The sequence below is a fragment of the Hippoglossus stenolepis genome, chromosome 20 (genome assembly GCF_022539355.2).
Source record: "Hippoglossus stenolepis isolate QCI-W04-F060 chromosome 20, HSTE1.2, whole genome shotgun sequence".
In the NCBI taxonomy this organism is placed as follows: Eukaryota; Metazoa; Chordata; class Actinopteri; order Pleuronectiformes; family Pleuronectidae; genus Hippoglossus; species Hippoglossus stenolepis.
Genome location: NC_061502.1, coordinates 19,063,856 through 19,075,215, shown reverse-complemented (window position 1 = coordinate 19,075,215; position 11,360 = coordinate 19,063,856). Strand labels below are relative to the sequence as shown.

Sequence of the window (11,360 nt, the reverse complement as noted above, 5' to 3'; positions counted from 1 at the left end):
ACTTGGACTTAAATCACATGAGACTTTGTTCATCTAAACGGCTTCAGACTGGAATTTATTTAAATAGATTTGGACATTTGACTTGGACTTGACTCTGAGGACTTCAATAACTTGAGAGTTCACCTTGAAATGAAATCATTGGAACAGCACAAACATCCAGACTCGACTTGGACTCTAGAAGAACGTCAACACCAGACGACTTGATGTAGACTTGGCTCAGGTGACTTGAGACTTGATGAGAACCCGTTTCAAAGTTCACTCATGACTTGACCTCGTCTCAAAGGAACCTCAGACCTGGAGTTGTGTTATACTAATGACTTATTTTTATAAATGAATAAACCAATGTATTGAGAACTTTCCTGAGCTTCAGGTGTAGCAGCCCTTAAAAAAATGGATCTTGATTTTCATGTCTAACAGATTCACAGAAGCTACATTTATAAGTTAACTGACTGTTCCTGACGGGCAGCGCAGGCAGGTCCACGTGTCCATGTCGGTGTGTTTATGTTAATAAACTCCTGGCTAGTCAGTGGTTCAAATGACACATGCAGTCTGACGTCCGAAGAAGTGATGACGAACATGTTGTAATGCTCAACTCCACTGGACCTACGTCCGTCCTGGGACCTTTGCTCCTGCTTGTCTTGATTAAAACCCACAGAACATAAGGAGGCTCAAATTCCTGTCCACTCTCAGATAAGGCTGCAGACGTCTGAGAGAAGGAGCTCAGTTTTGGCTCTTTGCAGTTTTTTTTAGGGAAAAGACAACACATCTGCAGCCATGACCACTTTTGACGACATCCTGGAAGAAGTTGGCAACTTCGGCCGCTGTCAGAAGCGCATCTTCGCCCTGATGTGCATGGTGTCCATGCCCTGGGCCGGCGTGTACGTGGGCATCGTGTTCCAGGGCTTCACCCCCGATCACTGGTGTCGGGACTCTGCGGTGGTGGAGCAGAGGCAGGCGTGCGGCTGGAGCCTGGCGCACAGTCGCAGGCTGACGCTGCCTCAGGTCAACGGCTCTGGAGCCGTGCAACTGAGCAGCTGTGAGCAGTACGAGCTGGACTGGAACAGCACCTCGCTCACCTGCGACTCTCAGGAGCTGGACCTCGGCAAAACCCCCACAACTGCCTGCAAAGACGGGTGGGAGTACGACTACAAGGGGAGACAGTCCTTTGTCACCGAGGTGCGTTTCCTGACATGTTGAACTTTTCCTTTAACCCCATTCATCTTATTTTTCAAAGGTTACGTTGAGATCAGAGAAATCCTGAAAAGAAAAACCAGGATTCCAACACAACTAACCTTGTGTATCTGTGTGTGTGTCCCAGTTTGACCTGGTGTGTTCAGACAGTTGGTTGGTGGACATGTACCAGGCCACGCTCAACATCGGCTTCCTGATTGGAAGCATTGCTATTGGTTACCTGGCTGACAGGTAGGCCTGCGATTGGTTGGCTCGTTAGTCAGTTAAACCTAAATACTCTGAATCGTTGCTGCGACACATTAAACTCACTGATATCTGTTCGTGTCTCTGTCTCCAGGTTTGGCAGGAAGATGAGCTTCCTGATTTCCAACCTGTTTAACGGGATCATGGGGATCCTGGTGGCCGTGGCGCCGACCTACGTGTCTCTACTGGTTTTCAGAACGCTCTACGGGTTCGGAGTGAAAGGAGGCTGGGTGGTGGGATACGTGCTGAGTAAGAGCAACGTTGACATCTCTGTTGTCCGTCTCTCCTCCTGACACGTGATTCAATGTGTGACACGTGTCCTCGTCTTCGTCCTCAGTCACAGAGATCGTGGGAGTGGAGCAGCGACGGACGGTGGGAGTCCTGTACCAGATGTTCTTCAGCGTTGGCATCCTCCTCCTCCCGCTGCTCGCCTACTTCATCACCGACTGGCGCTGGCTGCAGGTCGTCATCACCGTCCCCTACATCTTCTTCCTGTCCTACTACTGGTGAGATTGGGATTCCTTTCCTTTGTCCTTTCAACAGGAGCCGACGTTTAATGCTCATTACTTCTTCAACCTAATGTTGATGAATGAATCCAAAGACAGTCGCCACCATCTGACGAATCATTCGAGGTCACGCTGGTTATCACCCAACCAATCCTGAGTCAGTCTCAGCTGTCAATCATGACGTCCAACCCTGTTTTTATGTTTTTGAATAACCAATCAAAACCAAACTTAAGTAAAACATAAACAAATAAACAACAAGAACATCTTTAAATTACAAAAAACGTCTTTGATTTTTGTTGTATGTCCCCTCTACTAACGTGGAGGAGGTGTGAGGAGGAAGTTACAGCACAACCAAGTTTAATCAGTTAATAAAAGACAGTCGGACACGTGAAGGTCTGATAATCACACATCTCTGTCCTCCACGTGTGTTTATGATACATTCCAGTGGTTTTGTTTCATATACACAGATGAACAACACGTAGTTTATTCAGTAAATTCACTGTCCCTGTTTTAAATAAACCAATAAACTCGTCTGTTAGCAGTTCTTCATGAACGTTCTTGTCTTTCAGGTTCATCCCCGAGTCTCCACGGTGGCTTCTGTCTCAGAACAAGAAGTCCGAAGCCGTGAAGATCACCGAGGACATGGCCAAAGAAAACAAGAGAACTCTGTCGAAGAACATCGAGGTAAACGGCGACGTTGTTTAATCATAACTTTCATTTCAAAAGTTCAATTTGTTTCAAATAAATATAAAGATGTTTGTTTCTTCAGACTCTGGCGGACGACAACGCCGACTCCAGCACCGCCTCCTTCATGGACCTGATCAGAACTCCCAACATGAGAAAACACACTTTCATCCTCAGCTTCAACTGGTGACTTTAAAATTCACTCAGATTATTATTTCTGTGTTTCTGAGCTCGATCACAGGAGATAAACCCCCTCCGGCTCTTCACCCCAGGTTCACCAGTGCTGTGGTCTACCAGGGTCTGATCATGAGGCTGGGGATTCTGGGAGGAAACGTCTACATCGACTTCCTCATCTCGGGCCTGTTGGAGTTTCCCGCCGCCTTCCTCATCCTCTTCACCATCGAGCGGATCGGCCGACGTCTTCCCTTCGCCACCGCCAACTTCGTCGCCGGAGCCGCCTGCTTCATCACGGCCCTGATTCCTGAGAGTGAGTACGAGGCAGGATTCCACAGACAGGAAGTGAAGAGATAATTATTTTTAAAATAATAAATAATTTTCTTGCAGGTATGTTCTGGTGGAAGACGGCGGTGGCCTGCATCGGGCGGCTCGGTATCACCATGGCCTTTGAGATGGTCGTGTTCGTGAACACCGAGCTCTACCCGACGTTCGTCAGGTAAAATCTTTTCTGGGCCACAATCAAGAGCAAACGTACCAAAATATTAAAAGTAGTTTTCAGTGGAGTGACGAGATGCTGTCAAGAAGCAGGTCTCCGGTTCGACTCCCGGCTGAAGGACCATTTCCTGCGTTTCATTTCCCTGAATAAAGATGAATCCACTTCCTCTAGTCTCTACTTTAGTGCGTTACAGCCTCCCAGCTGTTGTTTCACATATTACCTTTATGCATATATACACGCAAGAAACTGAGCTGTGGTTGTTGTACCTGCAGGAACCTGGGCGTGTCGGTTTGTTCCACGCTGTGTGACATTGGAGGCATCGTGGCTCCGTTCCTGCTCTACAGACTCGCCGTCATCTGGCTGGAGCTGCCACTCATCATCTTCGGTGCGTGCTGACGTTATTATGAAGATGTTCTGTACACGTCTGAAATCGTCAGTCCACAGAGCGACAGAGGCTTTTATTCTCTTGAACTGTAGTTGATGTGCGTGAGGATCTAATAAGTTCAGAGTCAAAGAATATGGAGGTTTTGAAACTGTTGATTAATGCAGTTTAATGCAAATCTTCTCAAACTTCTATATTAATATTGAAAAACCCTGTGGGAGCGGATGTAATTAAAATAGATCTGAGATGAACCTCATCATTATTAAAGTTCAATATATAATATTTGTTGTGTTGTGTGGTTCAGGGTCTCTGGCGTTCGTGGCTGGAGGTTTGGTTCTGCTGCTGCCTGAGACCAAAGGCGTCCCGCTGCCCGACACCATCGACGACATCGAGTTCCCCAACAAGTGAGAATCCACGTCTGAACACACACGATAAAAAATAACATAAAAACAAAGTATTACACATTAAAAGGGTAATTTGCTCGTATGTGTATGAAGTGTATGTAAACGTGTCACTTTATTAGGTACACCTGTCGTCTCATATCTGCACTGAAGCTCAATACAACAGCTCTGGCAGGAATTCTACTTTTACAAACTTTATACGTTTTCTGATTCAGGGTCAGAAATAATTTTCCAGTACAGTTGCAGTAAAACCCCCCCACAACCAATAATCAATAATAAACATTGAAGAGTAGAGTTATTGTTTTATTATCTCACGGCTGAGCTGTTGGATCCCATCAGATCGAGCAGTTTTACCACCAGTGAGATTCTAGACGTTCTCTCTGTCTCGTCCGAACATGATGTTGATGTCGTTGTTTTGTTTTTGTTTAGAATGAAGTCGAAAGTTTCACTGAAGAACCAACAGTTGGACAACTTGTTGCCCAGCGACGACGTGTCGACCAACAAAGAGCCGGCGACTGTCTGACCAGTCTGAGACCAGAGTATTTATTTATCATGTTTGTGACTGTGTCTCTGTGTCAGTGATGAGCGATGTCTGATCAATAAAATGTGCATTTTTATTTAAACGGTCAGTTGTTGGTGTGTGTTCATAAAGATTCGTCTTTTTAAAGACGTGTGGCCCGAGCGGGTTTCCGTCCCTGTTACCATGGTAACAAGCTCTACATACAAAGCAACCAAACAAACTCACATGGTTTTGATAATAAAAACAATTTCTGTGAACGATTAATTTGTGAGAAATGCAGGGGAAAGCTTCACAATAAAAGCCAAGTCATTTTTTTTATCTATATAATGTTTAGGTCTTTTCTATAGTTCTTTACAGATCCCTCAAAAAACACATATGCATGAGATAATTTTCTGACTTTACAGTGACTAACTTGGAGTGAGTAATTTTGTGATCAATATAATCTTTGTATTGTCTCTGTTATTTGCTGAGATATTTTGGAATATGTTTTTTTTTTTTTACCATATTCTAAAACGTAATAGTCTGGAGCTAAACTGGCAAGTAATGTTTCCACCAAACACACATTTTTCAAATTTATTTGAAAATCTGTTGTGTGAGTTGTTTTGCACAAACACACACACACACACACACACACACACACACAGAACTTTAAAATAAATGCAATAAAAAAGCCTTTTGGGGCTTTATGCTGTGGTTTAATTTAACTTAAAGGGGAATTATGTTTTTTTCAACCCGGGCCCTATGTTTATAACTGTGGGTGTAAATTAATCTTTCAAAAGCTTTTGGAATCGTCTCAGTAGATCACCTCCACTGGGAGCCCTGACACGACCGCAGTGGTCACAATGTAATCTAATGGGGCAACTGCGACAGTCCATGAAATGTCCACAAAATTGGTCTTTGCTAATATTCCTGCAACATAACACATCAACAAAAAGTCTCCTCAACTGTGGAGCTGCTCGTTCTCCCCCCTGTGCTTGTGGCATTAGTCCTTTTCCTCATTGACTCTTCAGTTTGTAGCATCTCTTCACTTTTATACTCTTTAGGGAAAAAGATTCAAATTCAAACTACTATTTCTAATCCTAATTCTTATGTTTCCACCGTCCTGCAACAATTCCAGTTTCACGAGACCTGAGCGTGAGACTCGTGTGTGATGTCGCTGCCAAAAAACCAGAGAAACAATTCCCTCTTTTCTCTGGTGGAAATAAAAGTATTTTTAGTGGACATTTGATGGACTGTCGCAGTTGCCCCATAGGATTCCATTGTGGCCACAGCTGTCGTGTTGTGGCAGCTGTTGAAAACAATCTACTGGACGGATTCCAAAAGGTTTTGTGAGGCAATTATTTACACACCACCATTTATTAATTCAGGGCCAAGGTTAAAAAATAGCTGAATTCCCCTTTAAGAGGACAGTTGGGCCTGAGTGGAGGAGTGAGCTCCACTGAGTGGTGGTCTAGTTTAAGTTATCCGACACTTCCTTTCTCTGGACCCTGTGTAGAACTGTTGGACCGTGACGCAGGTTTTCGAGCCGCTTGTGATTCTGATTTCACAGGTCTCATGTTCGGTGTCTTGTCCGATGCAGAGTTAACCTGAGTTCAATTCTCCGGCTGTTTGACATTCAACAGCGTCTTTGTCCGCCGACGCTGTGCTTATGCATTAATGAAGTTGTGTAACCGCGGCTGCACACTTCAGGCATACTAAGGAGAATTTGTTTTGGCCTGAGCCCAGTTCAGGTTCATTCACTGATTACATAATAATTCAGCCATTCTCTGTTTGGCTCCACTGCAGCTTGGCTCAAAGATCGATCCCCGTTAGTGAAGTGCAGAGTGAACGCCTTTAAATTCTCTAAAACAGGAGGGAACGATGAGCTGAAAACAAAACTTCCCCCCAAAGCATCAAATCTGAGAGTTGGACCAGAGCGATGGCGACCTTTGATGACCTGCTGGAGGAGGCCGGCACGTTCGGCCGCTGTCAGAAGCGGATCTTCGCTCTGCTCTGTCTGCTGTCGCTGCCTTTTGCAGGCGTGTACGTCGGCATCGTGTTCCAGGGCTTCACCCCCGATCACTGGTGTCGGGACCACGCGGTGGTGGAGAGGAGGCAGGCGTGCGGCTGGAGCCTGGCGCACAGTCGCAGGCTGACGCTGCCTCAGGTCAACAGCTCTGGAGCCGTGCAGCCGAGCAGCTGTGAGCAGTACGAGCTGGACTGGAACAGCACCTCGCTCACCTGCGACTCTCAGGACCTGAACCTCGGGGGAGTCCCTGTGTCCACATGCAAGGTGAGAGCTCTCAGGTTGTTTCTATCTCCACCAGAAGTTGTGTTTCCAACTGTGTGTTTGTCTCTAAGCAAGACTACACAAAAACATCTGGACTGCATTTAGACTTGGAGAAATGACATTGTTTGGCTCAGGGTGGAAGAATTTACATCTTGGTGAAGATCCAGGTCAGGAAGTTTCTGAAGCATTTACAGATGTTATTGAGTTCCCAGGGAATGATTTGTGGAATTTGATTCAACGAATCAGGCAAATTTCAGAGAATGATATCAATTAGTTTGTTGTAGGTGTTTAGTGTTTTTTTGTATTTCACGTAACGTCTCCTCCTCTGAACCCTGAAGTTCTTAAAGCCCTCAATGAAAACAGAGCTTTCCTGAGGTGAAATACAGTCGCCCACTCTCTGGGCAGTGGCGTGCACAGAATTTCAAGATGTCACGGGCATCCGGTCGAAGGCTCCTTCCTCAGTTTGATTTTAGCGATGTTTCCATCTGTTCTGATCACGATGTTCTGTCCTTGTCTTTCAGGATTCCTGGGAGTATCAGTATGAAGGGAGGAAATCCTTCGTCACAGAGGTGAGGGTTGATTTTAATTCACCACAAAACTGAACTGACAAATCCAATCTGTCTCAGACGTGATCACATGTAAACCTTCTTCCCTCTTGGTCCCAGTTTGACCTGGTGTGTGAGGACGGCTGGTTGGTGGACATGTACCAGGCCAGTCTCAACGTGGGCTTCCTCGCCGGCAGCTTCGCTTTTGGATACTTCGCTGACAGGTGAGGTCCCGACAGTCCCACAGATTCACAGAAACCGTTACGATGTCGGATCAGATGCATCCTCCCCCGATCCGTCAATAGGGGCCGAGCATCGTATTTCAATCTAGAGCCACATGTCAATCGGAAGAACTTTCTCCAGGAACTTTGCATGTTTTCTCTCCGTCCGCAGGTTTGGCAGAAAGATCAGTTTCCTCATATCTAACATCCTGAACGCCATCGCCGGGCTGCTGCTGGCTGTGGCGCCCAACTACATCTCCATCCTGGTGTTCAGGACCGTCTTCGGCTTTGCAGTCAAAGGCGGCTGGATGACGTCCTACGTGCTGCGTGAGACTCTCACCAATTAAATATTCAAGTTAAATGAGTTAAATCTTCTCAACGGTTTTTGCAGTTAGAGATATGGTACCGTGTGATTGGTTGATCAGTAATATTGGGTTAAGATTTGTGCTTCTCACAACTCACGATGAACTTTGTGCTCCGTCCTGGAACAAACTTCCAAATGAGACTTTGACTCAGGTTCAGTAAAGTGATGATACACTTGTCATCGTCTTCTCTGTCAGTGACGGAGATCGTGGGAGTGGAGCACAGACGGACGGTGGGGATCCTGTACCAGATGTTCTTCAGCGTCGGCGTCCTCCTCCTCCCGCTGCTCGCCTACTTCATCACCGACTGGCGCTGGCTGCAGGTCGTCATCTCCGCCCCTTATGTCCTCTTCCTGTCCTACTACTGGTGACAAGCTTCATATTTACATGTTGTCGTTTTGTGTGTTTGAGGAGGACTTTCCTTTATTATCTTATTCTTAATATTTTAACTCACTTATTTATGTCTATACAAACTCATAGATTTGGTTGTTATTCGGCCCCTTGTCTGTGTTTTAAGGACGATTCCATTAAAAAAATCTCCTTATTAATGAAGAGCATCATCTTCATCACCTGTTTTTCCTTAAATATATTATGAAATCAAATTTCACACACTTATAAATATCAGTCCCCTAAATAGATCCATGCATTTTTTTTGAGAAATTGTCAAGCCTTTATCGCAATATTAAAGGAAGTGATATTTATAATTTATATTTGTATGTCTCATCCTTCCATTAAGTTTCATTTAAATCCATTTAAATAGTTTCTGAATATCCTGCTGATAATCAAACAAATAATCAAACCTACAAACTCACAGACAGGGGGTGAAAACATAACCAACTCTCTCCTCTGCTGTAAGCGATTTCATAAAATCACCTGAATTTAATTACTAATAAAAAGTAAAGAAAGAGTTTAGTTTAGTTTCCTTCAGCAGCAGATGTGTTGGTGAGAGAGATTCTCTCTGTGGTTCAGGTTCATCCCAGAGTCTCCGCGGTGGCTCGTCTCCCAGAACAACTCCTCCAGAGCCCTGGAGATCACTGAGGCCATGGCCAAGGAGAACAAGAGGAAACTCACCAAGACCTTCGAGGTGGATCCATCGAGCAGCTTTCAGATAAATGCCCTGTGTCTATTTCACTGTTTCACACATGGCTTCTTGTTCCAGACGCTGTCTAGTGAGGAGGGCGACTCCTCCTCCGCCTCGCTGCTGGACCTGATCAGAACCCCGAACATGAGGAAACACACCTTCATCCTCATGTTCAACTGGTGAGACTTCCTGTAAAATCACGATTCATCACCTGGACCCAGGAGATGCTGAGTCTCATTGGCCCTCTGCAGGTTCACCAGTGCTGTGGTGTATCAGGGCCTCATCATGCGGGTGGGGATCGCCGGAGGAAACATCTACATCGACTTCCTCATCTCTGGACTGGTGGAGTTCCCCGCCGCCTTCCTCATCCTCTTCACCATCGAACGTGTCGGCAGGCGTCTTCCCTTCGCCGCCGCCAACATCGTCGCCGGAGCCGCCTGCTTCATCACGGCTTTTATTCCCGACCGTGAGAAAAACTCTTGGATTCTGTTTTGTCCTTTTCTTGCTTCTAACTTAAAGGTTCAGTGTGTAAGATTCAGGTGAAAGGTCGTATCGGCAGAAACTGAATATAATATGATACTAGTGATGTTTTCATTAGTGTGTTTCATCTAAATTGTACGAATTGTTGTTTTTTTTACCCTCAAATGACCCTTTATATTTAAATACTTTATATTTAAATACTTTATATTTACATCAGGAGTGGCTCCTCTCTACGGAGGTGGCCATGTTTCTTTTACAGTAGCCCAGACTGGACAAACTAAACCTTTTGAGTTTTTATTGAAGCTTCCACAGGTTCTCCTTCATATTTGAAATGTAACTGCTCTTGTGTCTCTGTTGGGGTCAGACATGTTCTGGTGGAAGACGGCGGTCGCCTGCGTCGGGCGGCTCGGTATCACCATGGCCTTTGAGATGGTCGTGTTCGTGAACACCGAGCTCTACCCGACGTTCGTCAGGTGAGGTCGACTCCATCGTCTCCGCTTCTCACGCTGATGATGAAGCTGAAGGTTATTAATCTGTGTGCAGGAACCTGGGAGTGTCGGTTTGCTCCACGCTGTGTGACGTGGGCGGCATCGTGGCTCCGTTCCTGCTCTACAGACTGGCTGTCATCTGGCTGGAGCTGCCACTCATCATCTTCGGTAGCTTTTCTTTTAGAGGATTTTAATTTCACAGGAGAAAGATGAACGTTCAGCTTCTTAACAAGTGGGGAAAGGACTCGTACGTGTCGCAGAACGGCACTGCGATTTAAAATCACTGGATTCTTTTTAAAACTGAGCAGTGAAGCTGGAAGTTTGATTCAGTTTTAACTCTTCGTGTTGTTTCTCAGGAGCCGTGGCGTTCGTGGCCGGAGGTTTGGTTCTGCTGCTTCCAGAAACCAGAGGAGTTCCTCTGCCTGAGACCATCGACGACATCGAGTTTCCTCACAGGTGAGACTTCCTCAAAACATGAAACTGTTTCTTCTCAATATCCTCATCAAGTACTCTGATGTTTTATTTAAGCAAAATACTTCTAATGCAGAATGTCCCACTGGATTATTTGTTATTGTTGATTTATTCCCATGTAAACCACATTTATATGGTTTGGTCAAATTGAATTAAATGTTTTTCTCAACACCTTATATAAGTACATTTGTTTTTTTGTATGTAAGCTGTTTATTAAATACTGAGGTGTAAAAAATAGAAATACTGAATTAAAGAATTACATGTGAGTAATTTACTTTTCACCACTGGCAAAACATTTTATAGCAATTAATTAAAGATTTAGATAAATAAGATGACTGATGCCTAATTTTGGAGTAAAATTACACGTTTCATTTGATTTATAAATACGAAAAACATCATATAACTATAATCAACCACTGCAATAATTGTTGCTTAAAACAAATTTTTACAGGAAAGCCTTTTATGTCTGAGTTTTAACTGGTTTTAATGGGTGTTGTTTGTTTTCATTATGAGTAATGATTGATTGACTTCTATCAAATCTTGATGTTGTCTACAGGAATTATTAAGAACGTGTTTTTATTTACTATTAATAAAATACATTTGTTTTTGCTTCCAGGAGGAAGGAGAATCTGCTGGAGAACCAACAAACAAAGAAACTTTTAAAATCCGACCTGACGAGCAACAAGGAAACAACAAGTGTGTGATTGTGTTTGATTTTGTGTGTGTGTGTGTGTGTGTATGTGTGTGTGTGTGTGTTCATTTTGCTTTTGCAACAACATGTTGACATGTTGATGAAATCAAGGAAGTAGTTTTTTATACAATTTCTATAAAGTGTGACTTCCA

General features: G+C 44.4%; 2 protein-coding genes across 2 annotated transcripts; both read left to right on the top strand.

Moving 5' to 3' along the window:
* Window positions 1–33: 33 nt before the first annotated feature.
* LOC118099221 (solute carrier family 22 member 2) lies at window positions 34–4,603 on the top strand. The gene is made up of 11 exons (XM_035143617.2): window positions 34–1,176; window positions 1,319–1,422; window positions 1,529–1,683; window positions 1,772–1,940; window positions 2,510–2,624; window positions 2,710–2,810; window positions 2,897–3,111; window positions 3,189–3,297; window positions 3,570–3,682; window positions 3,984–4,083; window positions 4,510–4,603. Exons 1-11 carry the CDS (start codon window positions 775–777, stop codon window positions 4,601–4,603), a joined length of 1,677 nt encoding a protein of 558 aa, XP_034999508.1. The 5' UTR covers window positions 34–774.
* Window positions 4,604–6,056: 1,453 nt separating this feature from the next.
* Window positions 6,057–11,359, top strand: LOC118099730 (solute carrier family 22 member 2). The gene is made up of 12 exons (XM_035144479.2): window positions 6,057–6,872; window positions 7,391–7,438; window positions 7,535–7,638; window positions 7,808–7,962; window positions 8,196–8,364; window positions 8,967–9,081; window positions 9,157–9,257; window positions 9,330–9,544; window positions 9,923–10,031; window positions 10,102–10,214; window positions 10,403–10,502; window positions 11,134–11,359. Exons 1-12 carry the CDS (start codon window positions 6,519–6,521, stop codon window positions 11,219–11,221), a joined length of 1,671 nt encoding a protein of 556 aa, XP_035000370.2. The 5' UTR covers window positions 6,057–6,518; the 3' UTR covers window positions 11,222–11,359.
* Window position 11,360: the final 1 nt, after the last annotated feature.